This window comes from Akebia trifoliata, chromosome 16 (assembly GCF_017979445.1).
Source record: "Akebia trifoliata isolate Shusen 1 chromosome 16, ASM1797944v1, whole genome shotgun sequence".
Classification (NCBI taxonomy): Eukaryota; Viridiplantae; Streptophyta; class Magnoliopsida; order Ranunculales; family Lardizabalaceae; genus Akebia; species Akebia trifoliata.
Genome location: NC_141390.1, coordinates 4,890,092 through 4,911,868, shown reverse-complemented (window position 1 = coordinate 4,911,868; position 21,777 = coordinate 4,890,092). Strand labels below are relative to the sequence as shown.

The 21,777-nt window shown below is 33.4% G+C and overlaps 1 protein-coding gene across 1 annotated transcript; it reads right to left on the bottom strand.

The window, feature by feature from the left end:
• Positions 1–16,390: 16,390 nt before the first annotated feature.
• On the bottom strand, positions 16,391–18,907 carry LOC147382394 (uncharacterized). Its single transcript, XM_086428852.1, has 2 exons — positions 18,809–18,907; positions 16,391–17,215 (listed from the first exon to the last, which is right to left on the bottom strand). Exons 1-2 carry the CDS (start codon positions 18,894–18,896, stop codon positions 16,776–16,778), a joined length of 528 nt encoding a protein of 175 aa, XP_086284978.1. The 5' UTR covers positions 18,897–18,907; the 3' UTR covers positions 16,391–16,775.
• Between the last annotated feature and the right edge of the window lie 2,870 nt (positions 18,908–21,777).

The window sequence follows — 21,777 nt, the reverse complement described above, 5'->3', positions numbered from 1 at the left end:
AACTAAACGTGTCAAAATGTGTTAAGTAGGTTGATGCCCAAAACCTAGAACTGACCCATTTAATAATCGTGTTAGATGGATTGACACTATTATGACCCAAACCCACTAACTTCATGTCGTTTTCGAGTCTTGTTGGCGGGTCATGTGAGATTGCAATTCCTGGTCTCTAGAACCTGACCCATATATATTTAATTTGCAAGAAAAATAAATCAAATTCAAAGAGATGATGGTTCTTTGACCTCAGCTTCTAGTGATGTTAATGAACAATCCAAACGAAGAGAAATTTTCCACCTATCTTATACAGATTTATAGATTGACCAAATTAAATTCCATAATCTTCAAGTACTAAATCAAGTTATTTCAGTACAAAGAGAGGAAAAATAGAGCAGTACCAGATTATTTAATGAGTAATCAGATCTATGTGATTTCAATAAGATTAAGGATATATGTTACCAAAAAATTGAACAAAAAGGAATAGGAAATGAAGATTTGTCTTACATTTCAGCTTTAGGGAAGAAGAAATCGAGATCGAGTGGGATCTTGTGAATATTGAGGTAATCAAACACTCTTCTCTCAACAGTAGAGAGTTATGGAGAAGACGAAGTCGAGATCGAGTAGCTGTTTGTGAGTTATTTTCTAGAATGGGGGAGAAGACGAAAAATGGATGACGACGACGAAAAATGGCTGTTGGCTGCTGTGTGGTTTAGCAGAGTGAGGGAGAAGAAGAAAATGGAAGGGTTAGGGTATCAGAGGAACAAGAAGTTGAAATGATAAGGGGTGTTTCTTAAGCAGGAAGGTATTAGCAAATACCGAAATCCTTAAGTTCACAAACTTTTATTGCTCCATTTTATATCTTGACCTTTGACCTCATATGTGCGGATGTGAGTGAGTATATTTGTCTTTGGTAGTAGTGCCAATAGGTCGTGTTGAGGTAAGGGTATTAAGAAAATGTATCCAATTTAAATTTAATCGTGTCAAAAACTTAGGTGGTGTTTGTTTCTCCTTCAAAACTCGGATTTCAGCGTGTTTGCACTGAAAATCTGCGGTTAGGTTCGAAATTACCGTTTGTTACGAAATTACATGACGAATTTGTGTTTTTAAATGCAGATGTGAAAAGCTGGTAAAAGACGCTTTTTCAATTTGCGTTTGCGGGTGAATCCAACACCGAAAAATGGTTCAACTGAAAAGATAGAAATACCCCCGGATTTTTCTTCTTTATTTCTCTTCTTCCCTTCTTTGCACAGAATCACACACAGTTTTGATGGTTTTCTGGAAAAACAGAGAAGAAAAGGAAAGGGGAGAGAAGAAGAAGAAGAATAAGGAGGAAGAGAGAGAGAGAGAGGAACCTGGATGAAGTCGCTGATTCTCCAAAGTAACACTTACGTTGTCGGATTTATCACCAAATCCCCACTTGTCTTCTTCAAGGGTTTTTTTTTTTTTCCTCCTCTTTTCTGAAATAAACAAGGCTGAGCTACTATATTCAACGAACCCAAGCCCTGGACTTCAGTCTTTCATGAAAGAAAGAGATTATTTAGATTAAAACACTATATTGTTGTAAATATTTGAGAAAGCCTATGTTTCAAATTAATGATGTCCCCTTGACTACAATCTTCTATGAAATAATTTTTTTAAAAGAACAATTTGAATTTTTAAAAAAGAACAATTCAAAAATTGAAATATTGAATCAAAACGACATTTTAAACCATGGAAATAACTAAGAAGTTTTTGATTTTTTCTTAATTAGCTAGAGTTATTTTATTTTATTTTTGAAACAAAGAAAGCTAATGTGATTTATCATTCTTAACCTTAAAAGCCTAATTTGCAGAGAATTTGAGGGTCTCAATTCATAGCAAACTCAAGACAGAATTTTTCTACTCAAGATGCGTCTCCCACCTCTATAAGATCAAGGGAATGGGATAACCAATCTAGATGGTCTAAATATTTGGGTCAAGAAATGAACTCTCCCGCGACATCGACGTCTAGGAAGCATTTTGGTTTAGAAGGGCAGTCATAGAACCTGGGAGGAGGCATGAATTGGGTCTTGCAACTTACTAATGTTGCTGGAGGTTTATTGGCTAAGATGTATAGATTGAATCAGATTTTGGAAGAACTATGATAATTCCACTAGGTGTGCTCTGTACACATCTATAGTTTGATATTTTGGGAGAAGTGTTTCTCATCAATTTAAAAAAATGCAATTCATAGACTAGTGTTTGATCATTCTTCCATATTATTAGAAGTAGGAGAAGTTGTGAGTCAATGTATCCCTTTTCATTTTGAAAAAATGAGTTTCTCATCAATCTCAAAAAAATACAATTCCTAGACTAGTGTTCAATCATTCTTCCCTATTAGAAGTAAGAGAAGTTATGAGTCGACCTATCCCATTTGTTTTGAAAACATGTGCTAAATCACCAGAAATTTCTAAAGAATTATAAATTTCTTATAATTTTTTATAGAATTATAAACTTTTTAAAATTAAAATAATTATTTTTATAAATTTTTAATATAAATTTATTATATTTATATATATTTAATGTAATTATATATTTATAAGGGTATTCTTATAATTTTTTATGCATTCTGAGTGCATTATCAACCTTAAGGGTATTCTGGTCATTTTACCCTAATACAGCAAAAACCAAAAGTTGTATCAAATAATAATTATCAGATTCTGATAAACAGCACGGCACTTTTACAAAGCTCTATCAAACAAGCTTTTCAGTGTTTCAGTTTCTAACAACAATCTCTGACAACAAATTCTTACAGCAGAATCTAACAGCAGATTTTGGCAGCTATATCAAACGGGACCGTAAGAGTATTGATAATTTGATGTACTTTTGTCGCATGCTGATGTAGAAGCACATAATTTATTTTAAAAAAAGAAGAGAAAATTTCTCTCGCTTGCCTATTCTCTACTCACATATTTATTTTTTTAGATTTCAAATCTTAAAAAGGATCAATTATCACATTGACAATCCAACAACATAACTAATTAGATTTCATGAAAATATCCACATTTTAAAAAAAAAATTGTTTTTTGAGTTTGATTCAAGGTGTTTAAAACAGACGGTTACTGAACACCCAAATTTAAAAATAAAATTCAATGATGAAAAAGTAATTGGTCTTTTTGTTAAAGTTCATATAATTTTATCCTCTACAACCCCATTTTTGAATGTCACAAGGAGATCAGACCTAAAAGTTTTTTTTTTTTTTTTTGTATTAGAAAAATTTTGATCTTACTTAATTGGGTCAAAAGTTATGATTTTTACAGACCATACTGCGCTAAAATACCTTTTTGTTAATATGAGTGCCAAAGCACAATTAATCCGATAGATCCTATTTCTTCAAGAGTTCGATATAAAAATTTGAGATAAGAAAGGATGTGAAAATGTGGTTGCTGATCACCTATTTAGGTTGGTAGTTGAGACAAGTTCAGATTCAATGCAAATCTCTGAGAATTTTCCTGATGAAAAAATCTTGTCGATCTCCAATTCTAACACGCCTTGGTATGCTGACATTGTCAACTACCTCGTGACAAGGCAAACACCCGTCTCATGGGCCGAACAAGAGAGGATGCAATTTTTTCCAAATCCAAGTGGTATTTTTGGAATGATTTGTACTTGTTCAAGTATTGTCTCGATCAAACAATCCGACGATGTATCCCTAATGGAGATCAAAAGAGTATTTTGCCATAACCATGCTTATGGAGGGAATTTTGGAGGTAAAAAGACTTTCGCAAAAATCATACAATATGATTTCTACTAGCCCACCATCTTTCAAGATGCCAACATTTGGGAAAGATTAGCAAGAGTAACAAGATGCCCTAACGACCAATCTTGATTATCGAAATATTCAATATATGGGGCATCAACTTTATGAGTCTCCCATTTCATATGGATTTCAGTACATTTTGGTCACATAGACTATGTATCGAAATGGGTAAAAGCCATGATATACCGAACAAACAATCATAAAGTCGTTGTTCAGTTCCTCAATGATATAGTGTTTACTAGATTTGGTACACTCTGTGCCATTATCAGCGATAGTAGCACATACTTTTGTGATAGAGTTTTTGAAGCTTTAATGAACAAGTACGCCATAATGCACAAAGTGGCCACCCCGTATCACTCACAAACCAGTAGACAAGTTGAAATCTCTAATCGGGAGATAAAGACCATTTTAGAGAAAATAGTCAATCTAACAAGGAAGGATTGGTCCTTACGCTTGAATGATGCATTGTGGGCATATGAAACTGCGTGGAAAATCCCAATTGATATGTCTGCAAATCAGATAGTCTTTGGTAAAGCGTGTCATCTCCAAGTAGAACTGAAACATAAAGCATACTGGGTAGTGAAACACCTTAATTTCGACCTTGCTAAAGCAGGTGAAGATCGGAAACTCCAACTTGATGAATTGGAAGAGCTGAGAAATGACACTTGCGATAGTGCAAAAATCTATAAAGCTTGTACCAAAGCTTTGCACGATAAGCACATTCAAAGAAAGAGTTTTCACCTCGATCAGAAGGTGTTTCTTTACAATTCCAAATTGCATCTTTTTCTAGGAAAGTTGAAATCTCGATGGATAGGACCTTTTGTTGTTCATAACATTTACCCCACATGGAGCCATCAAGATTATCAATCCCTCTAACAGCAGTATCTTTCAGGCCAATGGACAAATGCTTAAGTCTTATCTCCATCTTCCTACATCTCAAGAACGAGATCCTACTTGAGCAATCCTGTGTATCAAGATTAAATTTGTCTCTGTCTGGTTGAAGACAATAAACTTACCACTTTTAGAGAGGTAACCCATGATATATAGTTTGGCTTCTCTTTATTATTCACCATCTCTTTATTCAAACCTACCACCAAAGGAATAATGTTCAGGGATCTATAAAAATTTTAAAAAAAAATTTCTTGGAAAATTTATTTTTTTTATAATATTTTCTTGAAAAATTTATTTTCTAGGACTTTCCCATGATGGAAAATGCATTTTCCTACAAAATCCTCTCTATTCTTTTACAATCGTAGACCCTTCACTTATTTTCCTTACTTCATTTTCTTCAACTCTTATACTCTTTCAACTTTGGTTGGTTGTTTCTCCCCCTCCATCCTTTTTTGAATTTCGACCGCGTCATTACAAAGATCATCGTGTGGTGACTCTTCTCCCACCAATTGATCGTCAACTGTGCCGCCATCACTGTGCTGCACATTTTAAAGGTCGTATTGTGTCCCCTTATGTTGCAGGAGCTTAAATTTTCCAATAGCCTCATCGATTCCTCCTATTCTCCGCAACCATTCCCCCAAACCTCATACTATCTTCTATGGAGAAGCCTATTAGAAAGTTTTTGAGTCCAACAAAGGGGTTTGGTTTTGGGACGAGCTCACAAAGCGTGGTTGGGGTGCTCTTTTCTACGTTGATGAGGACAAATAATTTGAGGAGCTCGTTTGGGAGTTTTACTGTTCATTTGTATTCGCTGATCTCTTCGTTCCATTATTCACCATCTCTTTCCGAACATCACTCTCATCATTGGTACTGATGACATTAATGCTTTCCTAGGGATCGATTTGGTAGAGCAAGGGTGGTGCCAAGCAGACCACACTATGGATTTCTATCTTACTAGGTTGGGTCTCAAAACTGAAAGACTCCGAATAGATAATAACAGTGTCTCATCCAATAATCTCTATGAGAACCAGTATTTGTGTTGATGGTGGGTTACTTCCAATGTCTTAGGCACTTGGAACTCTACCTAGATGTACACTAAACATCTCTACTTCCTTTACGTCATCTAGATTCTAGATCCAACCTTCTGTATGTCCCGCCTTCTGCTTGATACTCTCATCAATGCATTGACGACCCAAAGCCATTTCCTGACCCTTCCACATCTTAGTTTTCGCATTTTGGAGCATCGATTGGGTGTCCCTTGCCATATTTGCACATGGTAGATGTACAGTGAGGATTCCCCGATTTCGAGGGAAACAGGCTTTCAAGCCATTCTGCTTCTTTAACCAGTCATAAAGTAACTTTCAAATATCTTTTTAAGACATACAAAATTAATTTTTATTTGAATCAACTAAAAAATAAATATAAATAACATTTATTTTCAACACATGATGGGGCTCAAAACTAACCACACCAAACACTATACAACACTGCCCCATTCGACTCATTTAACTCAACTCAATCACTCACTTTAAACTAAAATTAAATTCAATGGGATTCACTACAATTTATAAAAAATTGCAAACCACCCTAACCTTACGTCGTTGATTTCAAAACACAATCCCATAAAACTTCTTAATACAAACTACACACCATTATTTACCATGATAATTTTAGAAAGCATTAACAACTCCTAAAATTTTGAATTTCTCATTATGATCATTTTAATCTAAATAAAATACATGGTCAGCCAAAATCCAGATCAGATCATTAAAATTTTAATGGTGGGAAGGGCCAAACAAAAATATTCTATCAAGGCATTCTATGCTCTAGCCTTAATACAAACTTTATTGGATCTTGATGCCTGATATTAGTTTTTTTTGTCCTTTGGGGCCATAATCAATATAGAACAAGTGGTCAAGCCTTGGATTGTAAGTAGCTCAACACTCATGCTTGGGAAGCATTTGAGAAAGGATAGATATTTATATGAAAGCAATTAATTTCCTCTCTAGTTGAGCTAGTGTTTGAGAATTAAAAGATTTTTTGTCCTTTTTATGGAAAATCTTCTATTTCTGTTTAGTAATACCCTTTTTGATCATGTATCATGATGAGGAGAAATGTATTTGTTTGGATTATTATTATAATTTCAAATATCCTACAAACATAAGCAAGGATGATGGATAGGGGGGGTTGTTCGAATTTGAGCTCTTTTATATTGTATCTTTAATAAATTAAATGATATTTTGATATGGGTAGTGGGATTTTGTTAAAGTCACTATAAATTAAATTTGTTGGGTTTAAAGAATTTATAGTAAAACAATTATTTTGAAAATTCAAAATGGAATTTGAAGAAGTTAGTGTGAATTGTACTCCTTTTTGTGATGATTATTCTTTTCTGTATAAGGACATGAATAATTCATGTTATCATTGGGGGGTCTATAGAAGAAGAAAATTATTATTTTTTAGGGAAAATTCCCAAAACAAATAGACAAAAATTGAAAAACCAGAAAACAGTACACTATTCATTTTTATTACCATTTTTGGAGTTAAAATACTTTCGTCAAAGGGGAATTGATTTCCCATTCTATAAATTAGGAAATACTTTCCCCTTTTTAATTTCAATAAAACAGTAAAAAAAAATTGTTCTGTTTTATAAAATAGTAAATTTTTTCCCTCGTTTAAGAAAAATATTTTAATTCTGAAAATAATAAATTACTGATTTTAAATTAAATCGAATAGTGTACCATTTTGTGAATTCTCTATTTTCAATGCATATTTTTGTAAATCACCTATCAGAATTTTTTATTTTATTTTTATCATGAGGTATGAAGGATTGAATCCCTAAACATTTGAAATAACAAAAATATGAATTTAGATAAAATTGAATAAAAGAACATAATTCCTTCATTGGTCTCAAGCTTTTGGGATATGACCTACATAGAGATAGGGGTCATTGTTTGAAAATGAAGGGAGTATACTTTTGAATGGTTAATGTTCATACGTCGTGAGAGATTCGAGAAAGGTGGAGATTTTGTTCTTGAATTGAAGTTTGAGGTTCAAAGGTTTTTAGATGGTTTATTTGTTTAACCTTAAAAACTAAATATTTGGTGAAATGGGTTGGTGGGTTTTTGTGGAGGCTGTAATTAATTAGAAATTTAGAACTAGTGAAGTTTTTTCTTCAAGGAACGTTCCCCCCCTCCCCCATTTTATCTTGTGATTTACTCAAATTTTAGAGCATAATTAGTTGGTTACTTTCTAAGAGTATTGCTTGTTTGGACCTGGGTTGATCTTGGAAACTACATAGTTGTTGTTAAATAGTTCTTTAAAATCTCCAATTTTATTATGTTAGTCATTCTTAAAAAATCTTTCTTTCTTTCTTTTTCTTTTTTCAGGAAAAAATGTTATTTTTTGTTATAATGTACTGGAATTCATTGTTATTTTGAGTAGAATTAAAATTGAGAGATGGATACTATTAATTGGTGTAAGAAATGGTTGGGTAGTGATGTTTGACATGGATTTTTATTTTGGGATCGTCTTATTTTTGTTTGTGATCTTTTGCTTTAAATATGAATTCTTACTCTTATAGAGGAAGTCATCCTCACTTCTTTTATCTGTTCTATAGATTTTTCGAAGGCTTCACCTCATCTTTGACTATCTTTGACTACCTTGAAGTGCCCCGTAATTCTTCTTCTAGCAACTATAGATTTTATATGCCAAACAAGAGGTCAAGAAGACCTTCCTGATTACATAAGAAGTTAAATTGCTAGGATCATTTGGGCTTGCTAAGCAAACAAAGTGATATATTTATTATATAAAATTTTATAAATACAAGGGGCATACCCCTAATTAATAAATTACAAAAGAAAATTTTGCAGAAGAATTGAAAAAGAAATTAAACACTTCTAAGATTTCCTAAGAAACAGAATAACTGTTTAATTTCTTCAAACTTCGAGGCAAAGAGGTATTAGAATGCCTCAAATATTTTCTTGGAGTCAAGTCTCCTTTAACCAAATGTGTACATTACTAAGCCAACCTTGTTGACATGTGGATTCATCACATCCATGCAGAACTTATTTGAAAAAATTAATAATGTATCACAATAGAACTCTCCCATATAAGTACACTAAGTTGGATGATTTTAAGAGAAAATCAACAGCATCAATCAAGGTTAATAGATTTAAACTTGAAAGAGGCCACATATATTTAGTGTTTTATCATTATCTTTTTCTTTAAATTATAAAACAGAATTTGGGTTTGATAATGGTAAACATACTGATGACAATGGATGTGGATATTGGATTTGAATTGATAAACTAAAATGTTGTAGGTGTTTGTGCGGAACTTGCAAATTAATAACTACCACATGCACCAAAAATGGAAATAAAGGGAAATTTTTTTATTGCTGTCCTAAATCAACTGTATGTTTCATTTCCATCAACATAAAAAAAAAAATACCATTACTAAAAATAATGTCACATATGTATACTATGTTCAATGTTGAAAAATAACTTTTTTTTGATTTTTTTTTTCAAAGTTCATAGAATTTTTTCCTTTACCACTGTGGCATCATATCATGTTTTTGGATGTCATAAAGTGATGTGGTAAAAATAACTTTCCTTACTTAGTAAGGAAAGTGTTTTTCAATATTATTATAATTATTATTAATGTTATTATTGGCTAAACAAAGTGTATTTCATTATCACATGAGACATACTAGCCTTGAGTAGATGTTCAATCTGCTTGAGGGTCATTTTGTCCATATTAGGAATCAAACACTACATACCTCTTGATTTCAATGAAAAAATTAGAGTAAAAAATTATAAATATAAATAAATAACTTAGCAAGAAAAGTATTTTTTTCTTTTCAAAACTTAAACCTAACCATTTATTACTTTAAAAATATCTTAAAACACCTTTCATATTTTATAAAGTTTGAAAAAAAAAAATTTGTACTATAAAAAAGCTCTAGGAAATTCTAGAAAAAAATGAATAATTTAAAAGATGCTTAAATAATTGTTGATATATTTAAAATTACATGTTAAAGAAGGAATAACTAAACGTGCCAAAATGGGTTAAGCAGGTTGATGCTCAAAACCTACACCTAACCCCTTTGATAATCGTGTTAGACGGGTTGACACTATTATGACCCAAACCCACTAACTTCATGTATTTTTCGAGCCGTATTATGTGAGATTGCCATCCCTAGTCTCTAGAACCCGACCCATATATATTTAATTTGCAAGAAAAATAAATCAAATTCAAAGAGATGATGGTTCTTTGACCTCAGCTTCTAGTGATGTTAATGAACAATCCAAAAGAAGAGAAATTTTCCACCTATCCTATACAGATTTAGAGATTGACCAAATAAAATTCCATAATCTTCAAGTACTAATTCAAGTTATTTCAGTACAAAGAGAGGGAAAATAGAGCAGTACCAGATTATTTAATGAGTAATCAGATCTATGTGATTTCTATAAGATTAAGGATTTATGTTACAGAAAAATTGAACAAAAAGGAAAAGGAAATGAAGATTTGTCTTACATTTCAGCTTAAGGGAAGAAGAAATCGAGATCGAGAGGGGATCTTGTGAATATTGAAGTAACCAAACACTCTTCTTTCAACAGTAGAGTGTTATGGAGAAGACGAACTCGAGACCGAGTGGCTGCTTGTGAGTTATTTTCTAGAATGGGGGAGAAGACGAAAATGGAAGGGTTAGGGCATCAGCGGACCAAGAAGATGAAATGATAGGGAATGTTTCTGAAGCGGAGAGGTATTAGCAAATACCGCAACTTTTAAGTTCAGAAACGTTTACTGCTCCATTTTATAACTCGACCTTTGACTTCATACGTGCGGATGTGAGTGAGTATATTTTTCTCGGTAGTATGCCAACAAGTCGGGTCCATTTCAATGTACGCTGATGTTGAAGCACATAATTTATTTAAAAAAAAAAAGAAAGTTCCTCTCTCTTACTTATCCTCTACCTACATATTTATTATTTTAGATTTCTAATCTTAAAAAGGATCGTTGGGTTCACATTAATTATTACATTGACAATTCATAATCATTTAGATTTCATGAAAATATCTATATTAAAAAAATAATAATTATTATTATTTTTTGAATTTGATCCAATGTGTTTAAAATGGACGGGTACTAAACACCTATATTTAAAAATAAAATTCGACAGTGAAAAGTAATTGGTTTTTTTTTTTGTTAAAGTTCATATATTTTACCCTCTACAATCCTATTTTATTGAGTCATGATTTGGAATGTCATAAGGTGATCAGACCTAAAAGTTTATGTTTTTGTATTAGGCAAATTTTGATCTTACTTAATTGGGTCAAAAGTTATAATTTTTACAGACCATGCTGCGCTAAAATACCTTTTTTGCTAAGAAGAATGCCAACGCATAGTTAATCTGATGGATGGATCCTATTGCTTCAAGAGTTCGATATCAAAATTCGAGATAAGAAATGATGTGAGAATGTGGTTGCTGACCACAGGTCCAAGTTGGTAGTTGAGACAAGTTCAGATTCACAGCCAATCTCTAAGAATTTTCCTGATGAACAAATCCTGTCGATCTCCAATCTTTACACGTCTTGATATGTTGACATTGTCAACTATCTCGTGACAGGGCAAACACCCATCTCATGGACCAAACAAGAGAAGATGCGACTTTTTCCAAATCCAAATATTATTTTTGGGATGATTCGTACTTGTTCAAGTAGTTTCCTGATCAAACAATCTGATAATGTGTCCCTAATGGAGATCAAAAGAGTATTTTCCCACAACCATGCCTATGGAGGGCATTTTGGAGGTAAAAAAATTTTTGCAAAAATCCTACAATATGATTTCTACTTGCCCACCATCTTTTAAAATGCACACCTTTACGCTAAATCTTGTTATAGATGCCAACATTTGGGAAAGATTAACAAGAGTAACGAGATGTCCCGACAATCAATCTTGATAATCGAAATCTTCGATAGTTGAGGCCTTGACTTTATGAATCCCTTCCCCATTGCACATGGATTTTAGTACATTTTGGTCGTAATAGACAATGTATCGAAATGGGTAGAAGCCACGACATGTTGAACAAACGATCATAGAGTCGTTTAGTTCCTCAAAGATATAATGTTCACCATATTTGGTACACTCCATGCCATTATCAACGATAGTAGCACATACGTTTGTGATAGAGTTTTTGAAGCTTTAGTGCCCAAGTATGTCATAATGCACAAAATGGCCACCTCATATCATCCACAAACCAATAGACAAGTTGAATCTTCAATTGGGAGATAAAGACCATTTTAGATAAAATAGTCAATCTAACAAGGAAGGATTGGTCCTTACGCTTGAATGATGCATTGTGGGCATACAAAATTGCGTGGAAAACCCCAATTGATATGTCCACATAGTAGATAGTCTTTCGTAAAATGTGTCATCCTCAGTAGAATTGGAACATAAAGCATACTGGACGATGAAACACCTCAATTTTGACCTTGCTAAAACATGTGAAAATCAGAAACTCTAACTCGATGAGTTGGAAGATCTGAGAAATGACACCTGCGATAATGCAAAAATCTATAAAGCTCGTACCAAAACTTGGCACGATAAGCACATTCAAAGGAAGAGTTTTCACCTCGATCAAAAGGTGTTTCTTTACAATTCCAAATTACATCTTTTTTTAGGAAAGTTGAAATCTCGATGGACAGGACCTTTAGTTGTTCATAACATCCATCCCACATGAGATTCTCAATCCCTCAAATAATAGTATCTTTCTGGCCAATGGACAAAGGCTCAAGCTTTATCTCCATCTTCCTGCATCTCAAGAACGAGATTTCTACTAGAGCAATCCTGTGCATCTGGATTCAATTTGTTTATATCTCGTTGAAGACCATAAACTTACCACTTTTTGAGAGGCAACCCTTGATCTATAGTTCGGCTTCCAATTTGATGAGTGGAATGTCATATAGGATATATTTTCTCATCCTCTCTATTTATTTGAACCAACCATAAAAGGAACAGTGTTCAGGGATCTATAAAACTTTTCAAGAAAATTTTCTTGGAAAATTTATTTTTCACACAAGATTTTCTTGAAAAAATAATTTTCTAGGACTTTCCCACATTGGAAAATGTATTTTCCTAAAAAATTCTCTCTATTCTTTTAAAATCGTAAACCCTTCACTTATTTTCCTCAGTTCTTCTTCAACTCTTATACCCTCTCAACTTTGGTCAGTTGTTTCTCTCCCCTCCATCTTTTTTTGAATTTCGACCACGCCATTACAGAGATCATCGTGTGGTGACTCTACTCCGACCTATTGATCATCAACTGCATCGCCATCATTGTGCCACACGTTTTAAAAGTCATATTGCATCCCCTTATGGTGCAGGAGCTTAAATTTTCCAACAGCCTCGTTGATTCCTCCTATTTTTAGCAACCATTCCCCCCCAAACTTGTACTATCTTCTCTGGAGAAGCCTATTAGAAAGTTTTTGAGTCCAACCACGGGGCTTGATTTTTAGATGAGCTCACAGAGTGTGGTTGGGGTGCTCTTTTCTTACATTGACGAGGACAAATAATTTGAGGAGCTCGTTTGGGAGTTTACCGTTCATTTGTATTCGTTGATATCTCTATTCCAACATTCACCATCTCTTTTCGAGGCATCACTCTCATTATCGATATCGACGACATTGATGCTCCCTTAGGGATCAATTTGGTATAGCAAGGGTGGTGCCAAGTAGACCACATTATGGACTTGTATCTTACTAGGCTAGGTCTCAAAACTGAAAAACTTCGGATAGAGAATAATAGGGTCTTATCCAATAATCTCTATGAGAACCAGTATCTGTGTTGGTAGTGGCTTCCCTGCAATGTCTTAGGCACTTGGAACTCTACCCAGATGTACACTGAACATCTCTACTTCCTTTACGTCATCTAGATTCGAGATCCAACCTTCAATATGTCCCACCTTTTGCTTGATACTCTCATCAGTGGTTTGACGACCCAAAGCTGTTTCCCAGCCCTTCCACATCTTATTTTTAACATTTTGGAGCATCGGTTGGGCATCCCCCCTTACCACATTAGCACATGCTAGACGTACAGTGAGGATTCTCCAATTCTGAGGGAAACAGACTTTCAAGCCATTCTGCTTCTTTAACCAATCATAAAGTAATTTTCAAATATCATTTTAACACAAACAAAATTAATTTTTATTTGAATCAACTAAAAAATAAATATAAATAACATTTATTTTAACACATGATGCGGCTCAAAACTAACCACACCAAACACTATACAACACTACCCTACTCAACTCATTTAACTCAACTCGATCACTCGCTTTAAATTAAAATTAAATTCAATTGGATTCACTACAATTTATATATAAAAAAATTGCAAACCACCCTAAACTTACGTCGTTGATTTCAAACCACAATCCCATAAAACTTCTTAATACAAACTACACACTATTATTAACCTTGATAATTTCATAAAGCATTAACAACTCCTATAATTCTAAATTTCGCATTATGATCATTTTAATCCAAATAAAATACATGGTCAACCAAAATCCAGATTGGATCATTAAAATTTTAATAGTGGGAAGGGTTAAACTTCAAACATTCTATGCTCTAGCCTTAATAAAAACTTTATTAGATCTTGATGCCTGATATTAGTTTTTTTTGTCCTTTGGAGCCATAATCAATATAGAACAAGTGGTCAAGCCTTGGAATGTAAGTAGCTAAACACTCATTCTTGGGAAGTCTTTGAGAAAGGATAGATATGCATATGAAGGCAATTAATTTCTTCACTAGTTGAGCTACTATTTGAGAATTAAAAGGTTTTTTGTCCTCTTTATGGATAATCTTCTATTTCCGATCAGTAATACCCTTTTTGATCATATATCATGATGATGAGAAATTTATCTGTTTGGATTATTATTATAATTTTAAATATCCTACAAACATAAGCAAGGATGATGGATTGGGAAGGGGAGGGGTGAATTTGAGCTCTTTTAAATTGTCTCTTTAATAAATTAAATGATATTCTGATGTGATGTGGGGTAGTGGGATGGGAATTTGTTAAAGTCACTATAAATTAAATTTGTTGGATTCAAAGAATTTATAGTAAAACAATTATTTTGAAAATTTAGTATGGAATTTGAAGAAATTAGTGTGAATTTTACTCCTTTTTGTGATGATTATTCTCTTGGGTATGAGGACATGAATAATTCATGTTATCATTAGGGAGTCCATAGAAGAAGAAAATTATTGTTTTTTAGGGAAAATTCCCGAAACAAATAGACAAAAATTGAAAAAACCAAAAACTGTGCACTATTCATTTTTATTACCATTTTTGGAGTTAAAATATTTTCGTTAAAGTGGAATTCTTTTCCTATTCTATAAAATAGTAAATACTTTCCCCCTTTTAATTTCAATAAAATAATTAAAAAAAATGTTTTGTTTTATAAGATAGTGAATTTTTTCCCTACTTTAAGAAAAATATTTTAATTTTAAAAATAATAAATTACTGATTCTAAACTTAAAATGAATAGTGTGACATTTTGGGAATTTTATTCAATGAATATTTTGGTAAATCACCTATCAAATTTTTTTTATTTATCATTAGATACAAAGGATTGAATCCCTAAACATTTGACATAATAAAAATATGAATTTAGACAAAATTGAATAAAAGAACATGGTTCCTACTTTGGTCTCAAGCTTTTGGATATGACCTACATAGAGATAGGGGTCATTGTTTGAAAATGAAGGGAGTATACTTTTGAATGGTTAATGTTGGTATGTCGTGAGTTCAATGCCCAGAATGAACATCCCGCGAGGGCGCACTCTTACTTATCTGGTGCGTGTGATGTCCGGGTATTGCATGTGTCCTTGAACCAGACCATGGTCTCTGGACTGGGCATAGCCTATATATGGGCTCTGTCCGTTGTCTATAACTGGGTTATTAAAAAAAAATAATAATATTTTGGGCAATGTCGAAATTACAATTTCAATGCCATTGAATCTTTTTACCAACTTCAGGGGTAGTACTGTAGTTTGTATTTCATAATCAGGCCCATGTCATCACTTATAAAAGCCAGATAATTCTTATATTCTTGTGGGTTTTTCTCTATATTAAGTAAAAATATTTTTGTTATTCTGTTTCTTCTGATGAAATTGATTTGTTTTAGCTGCGAAGTCAAGCTTTTCGGAGATACTTTGATTGTGATTTCGGTTATGGTTGAAATTTGACGATTTATTTTCAGATTGTTGATGGAATTCGTGATTTATTAGAATGGGTTGGTGAGAGATTTGAAAAAGGTGGAGATTTTGTTCTTGAATTGAAGTTTGAGGTTCAAGAGTTTTTAGATGGTTTATTTGTTTTACTTTACAAACTTAAATTTTTTAAGGAATTCATTTCATGATGAATTCGTTGTGTTTAATTTGCTTTAAATATGAATTCTTACACTTATAGACGAAGTCTTCCTCACTTCTTTTATCTGTTCTACAGATTTTTCAGAGGCTTCACCTCATCTTTGACTGTCCTGAAGTGCCCCATAATTCTTCTTCTTCTAACAACTATAGATTTTATTGGTCAAACAAGAGATCAAGAAGACCTACTAATTACATAAGAAGAAGTTAGATTGCTAGGATCATTTGGTGTTACTAAGCAAACAAAGTGATTTATTTATCACATAAAATTTTATAGATACTAGGGGCATACCCCTAATTAATAGATTACAAAAGAAAATTTTGCAGAAAAATTGAAAAAGAAATTAAACACTTCTAAGATTTCCTAAGAAACAGAATAACAATTGGAGGGTCCAATATTTTCTTGACTTCGTGCTTATTAGAGGGTCTTAAGACTAAACCAATATTTTCTTGGAGCCTCCAATACTTCCAGGCGGTGAGTTATTAGAATGCCTCCAATATTTTCTTGGAGCTGCTGTTGACTTCATGCTTATTGGAGGGTCTAGACCTTCCCCTCCTGATTATCCTAAACAGAAAAAAAAGAAAAAAATTGTTTAAAAAATTAGTCCTAAGGAGAAAATAAAAATATCATCTAACTTAATAAAATAGTAAGTGAAAAAAAAGTACTTGCCTCCAGGCTATTCAAACAAGCTCTTGAATTTCATCACTATCAATCACTCGATGAGCAACATCTGCATCTACATTGCCTTCCACTGGTTCGATACGCTGCATGTCTATAGTTGGAACTTGAGGGGTTATCAAGCTAGTGATACCAGTCCCATCAGGAAATGACCAATTGACTTTATTCTCCAAAGGTCCAAGGTTGTAAAGGAATTTCAGCACAAATTTTGCTCTTTCTTCACGTTCTTGAATGGGGCTCTCAACAAGATGCTTGAATATGGCAAGTGGGAGTTGAGAGAGGAAAAAGTGCAACATGTCCACAAATTGTTGCTCCATGAGACCATATAGTTCGTCGATTGATGAGAAGGTTTGTCTTGGCTGTTGTCCGATGATCAATTCACAAATGTTTCGTATTTCTCTAGCTGCATACTCAACTCTTTTGCTATATTGCGTACCACTACCTGCGTAATACTCTGCATTAAAAAAAAGATTGGAAACTCCATCGCATCTTTTTAATTCTTCAGTAAGCCAAAGTGCGTAATATAAGTCCAATGGAGGTTGAAATTGAGATTGAGAATACAATTTCATTACCAATGGTTTAATGAATTTCTTATGCAACCAATGATATGGGTTGTTCCTCTCCATCCACAATTCTTTTCCCACTACAAGTTTATTTTTATCTTCGGCTGTGATATTCATTTTCTGGTCAATGAAATAAATGATTCCAAAGGCTTCGTCAAATGTACGAATTAGAGAAGCACCTAGGACATCTGGTAATGCAGCTGCGGCTATTCTTATAAAGATTACCACTGAAAGACAAGAAACTTTGTTGGTAAATGGCTCTTCAGATCGACAAGTTTTGGAAAGAAGTTGGATAAGATCATCAGTTGGTATATTCCTTTCATATTTCTCCATCCATCTCTGCATGTCATATTCACAGTTTCTCTGTATCCACTCTTCCATATTATACTCATCACCATTTCTTTGTTCCCCACAACAAATTTTTTTTATTTTTTTGGCACACAAGAAAGGTATCTTGAGCATTAAATATAACAGGTAAGATAGACAGACCACAATCACTTGCACTGCCATGAATACCATATAAACAGTCCTCTTAATAGTTTGGAAGATGATCATGAAAATCTTTATAGAGATTTTGAAGAATGAAATAGTGCGGAGCTTTGAAAATTTTGATAAAATCCACAAAGAAAAAATGTGGAGCTTTGACAAAGTTGATAAAACTTCGTAAGCATTCATTTGCACAAACAAATTTTCGAATATTAACCACCATCTAAATAAGGTGATTGTACCTCCTACTAGGACAGTGAAAATCTGAGTGACTACAACGATCCACATTGACCATTTATAATCGGAAATCCCACATCGAAAATCCACCTTCTTAAGAGCAAGAGATTGAAGTACAGCTTGTGATAGAACTAGTGCACAAAGTACAGATAGCATGCACACAAATAAGCCCGTTGGGGAATTAAGGAAGGCCCATTCAGGGTTATTTGTACAACTATTTGTATAAGTTGACTTCAATATCTGTATCATACTCTCTGACTTTTGAGGGTTCTTTTCTTCAAGTTCATCAAATGGGCTAGAAGAGTGGAAAATTTCCCACCGAGAAGAATCTAAAGTGAACCACAACATTGCAAGCAATAGTAGTATGCATGACATGATTATGACATGTTCGACTATGAACAAGAATATGACACCAGTAACCATTTGGATACAGACATTCACAACAATTGTTACTACGAAGATGCTCAAGGAAAGTATGTTCGAAAGACGTTCAGAATGACTCTGAGTTCCGAGTGAAGGAATGAAAATACACATAGAGATGCATATTAAGACAGTGCCACTAAGCTTAGAGAGTTGGTCTTGAACAGAAGGCATTGATGCGGTCAGATCTACTGGGAGTTTCGAAGCAATTGCAAGAAGAGTGAGCGTAAGGGAGTTGAGTTTTAAAAATCTACATGGTATCCATGGCTTTCTATTATATAATCCATGAAATAAATCACAAATCATAAATAGAAGGCATGCCGAAGTACCTGCAGCTATGTATAGGCCAATTGTTGGCATTGGGGAAGAAAACTTGTCATCATCCCAGGTTCCATTCAAACAAATTTGTTTCACCATTTTTGTTTTCCTTCTTTGGATTCACTGAATTAAGTTGTGCTATTCTTCTTCTTCTCCTTAAATAAAACTCAGACTTGGTATCGTAGTGAAGAGTATCAATTAGATAAAGAAGCTATACTTACATTGTTAGGGAAGTAAAGTAGTTTGCTTTCCTTCTTTATTCTTTTCTTGACATAGAACCAAAGTAGATCCTTGGGAACTAATTGTTAGTGTTCCTATGTTGTCATACCCATGGTTTTAAAGCGCGCCCCACTCTGAGTCTATTTTTACTGTTCATATGGGTTCGAATGAGCAAACATGTAAATCTTGTGTCACATTGACTTGTTTGAGATCCAAGATTACTCGGCTCAAAATTTTCAAAATTCAGACAAGTCAACTAGTTCGGTGTTTTATTCCATATAATAATAATAATCAAATTTCAATAACAATACACTTGTGATTTGTATAGAATAAAATTATATATGAATCCATTTTATATTAGAACAATGAATAATGGATTTTTTGATTGAGTACATATAAATGAATCCATTTATAAGAGAAAAAAATAATTATGTAACTAAAAGTATAAAAATTACAAATCAATCTCAGAGGATTTACTGGTCCGAGATAGGATGAGTCAACTCAATCTCGGTAAGTGCTGAAACAAGATGGAATACCAGGCTTATAACCATTCTGGAATGGAAAAGAGGACTAGAAGTACAACTATACTGATTAGAAATAAGACATTTAACATAGTATGAATCTCTTGGATTAAGCAATCGGGAAAATTGCTCACAATTTACATAGAAACTTAAAGAACTTTATGCTGGTTTTATATTTACTTTAAAAGATGGGAAAATTGCTGGTTTGATGCGGTTAAGGAATGAGCAAATCCAAGTTGTGTTCAGATTCAAGAGTCGTGATACATTGGGGCAATTGCCCCCACTCAACTTTTTTGGGCACTTTAGATATCCTTGAATTTATACTTAAATTCGAGATACCCTTGTATTTTGAACTACTGATATGCCCTGTTTGACCCTGTTGCCCCCACTCCCTCATCTCCCTCCAATTTTTGCCCCCTCCCCTCCAACTAAGTCTAAGTTTGTCCCCACTAAAAGAAAATCGTGGCTCCACCCCTATGTTTAGGCGTTTGGGTTTTGCAAGACTTCTTTTTATTTAGTAGGATAGATATTATTTTAATAAATAAGGTTTTATATTTCTTCTTAGCTTCTCTTAATTATTTTCTTATTCTACATATCTTAAAGGGATATTCATTGACACCCTTTAACTTCTATTTATCAATAATTTAGATAATCAAATATATTCCAAATGGAAAGTGGGATTAAATTTAAGATGGTTGACTGTAATCTATGATCATTGACTATCTGGGAACTTTCAAATCTTCTTGTGTATTGGAAGGAGGCTAAACCTAATGCATTGCGAGTATTTTAGTTGCTAAGTAAGCTTTCCCTTGTTCCTTTTACATTTATTGTCGAATGTTTTTTGCCGACACCCACCATGCCATTCGGGGACTATTGCGTGGAAGCATAACAAGAGTAAAATTAAAATAACAAAACGAGCACACAAATATTTGAGATGATGTACAATAGGTTTGAGTCGTTCTTTTGAGGTTAAGGACTTAGGTCCCCTCAAATATTTCTTAAGGATAGAAGTGGTCCGTTCTAGTCGTGGTATTTCACTATAGAAATACAAATACACATTGAATCTTTTTTAGGACACTGGTATGCTTGATTGTCGTCCTTCCTCCTCTCCTATGGATCATAATCATCATCTTTATACAGAAGTTGGTGATATATTATCAAATCCTTCTTCTTATCAGAGACTCGTAGGCCACTTGATTTATCTGACTAATATGAGATCGCATTTGATCTTTACAGTTAGTGTAGTCAGTCAGTTCATGCATGCCCCGCGCATCTCTAATCTTGATGTTATTTATCGTGTCCTTTGCTATTTGAAGTCTCGTTCTAGTCTTGAGCTTTTCTATTCTTCTATTGCCTAACCACATTTGTCATGTTTTATTGATGTTGATTACGTTGGTTCTCATCACCCATCATAATATACCACACTAAAATATGGAGTTATGATTCCACTAAAAAAAGTTAACGCGTATTTTGTATATATTAATAGTTTTGGGTAGCATGAATTACTCATCCTGCACCGAAAATGGATTTTGTAGCCCAACACTTTACTTCACATCATAATTAAATTTGAAAAGGGTCAAAGTGACAAGGAGAGATGTGGTTAGACATTATCATGAGTTTCTTAGCCACAACTCCAAGAATTATGGCCTTTAAGAACATTCAATCCTTCATCTAGTTTATTTTAATAACATAATTTTTCTTTTGTTTTTGTTTTCTTCCTTATCTAAGGTTTGTAGAAAACTTTGGTAACATTTTTAATTAATCAATTAAAAATTAGTTTACTTCTTTCTTATAAATAATATTAATTGGGAAATATCCATGTTTTTAATAAATGTTAGTAATAAACCTCCACAAAAGATTTGATTTTTTATATTTACTATAAAAATGTAATTTTTATTTTTCTTACGAATATATAACTCGATAATACTAGGTAAATCGTAGGTCTGACTAGGAGGGATGAGGCCAAATGCCCCGATATATACAATATCCCACAAATCACAGACATCAGGCTAGTGTCTATTTAAGAGTTTGTAACCCCTTTCCACGGAATAGTATCAAAGTCTTGTGTGCCTTTTATAGGAGACAAAAAAAGGGATAAACCCCTTCGAGTGTCAAACAAGGGGGTTTGAACTCAAGACACCTCCCTTTTTGGAGAGAGGGCCTCACTACTAAACCCATCACTAGTGGGTTAATTTTGAAAATACTCACAAATACTTATTTGAAGATAAATCTTGCAAGTT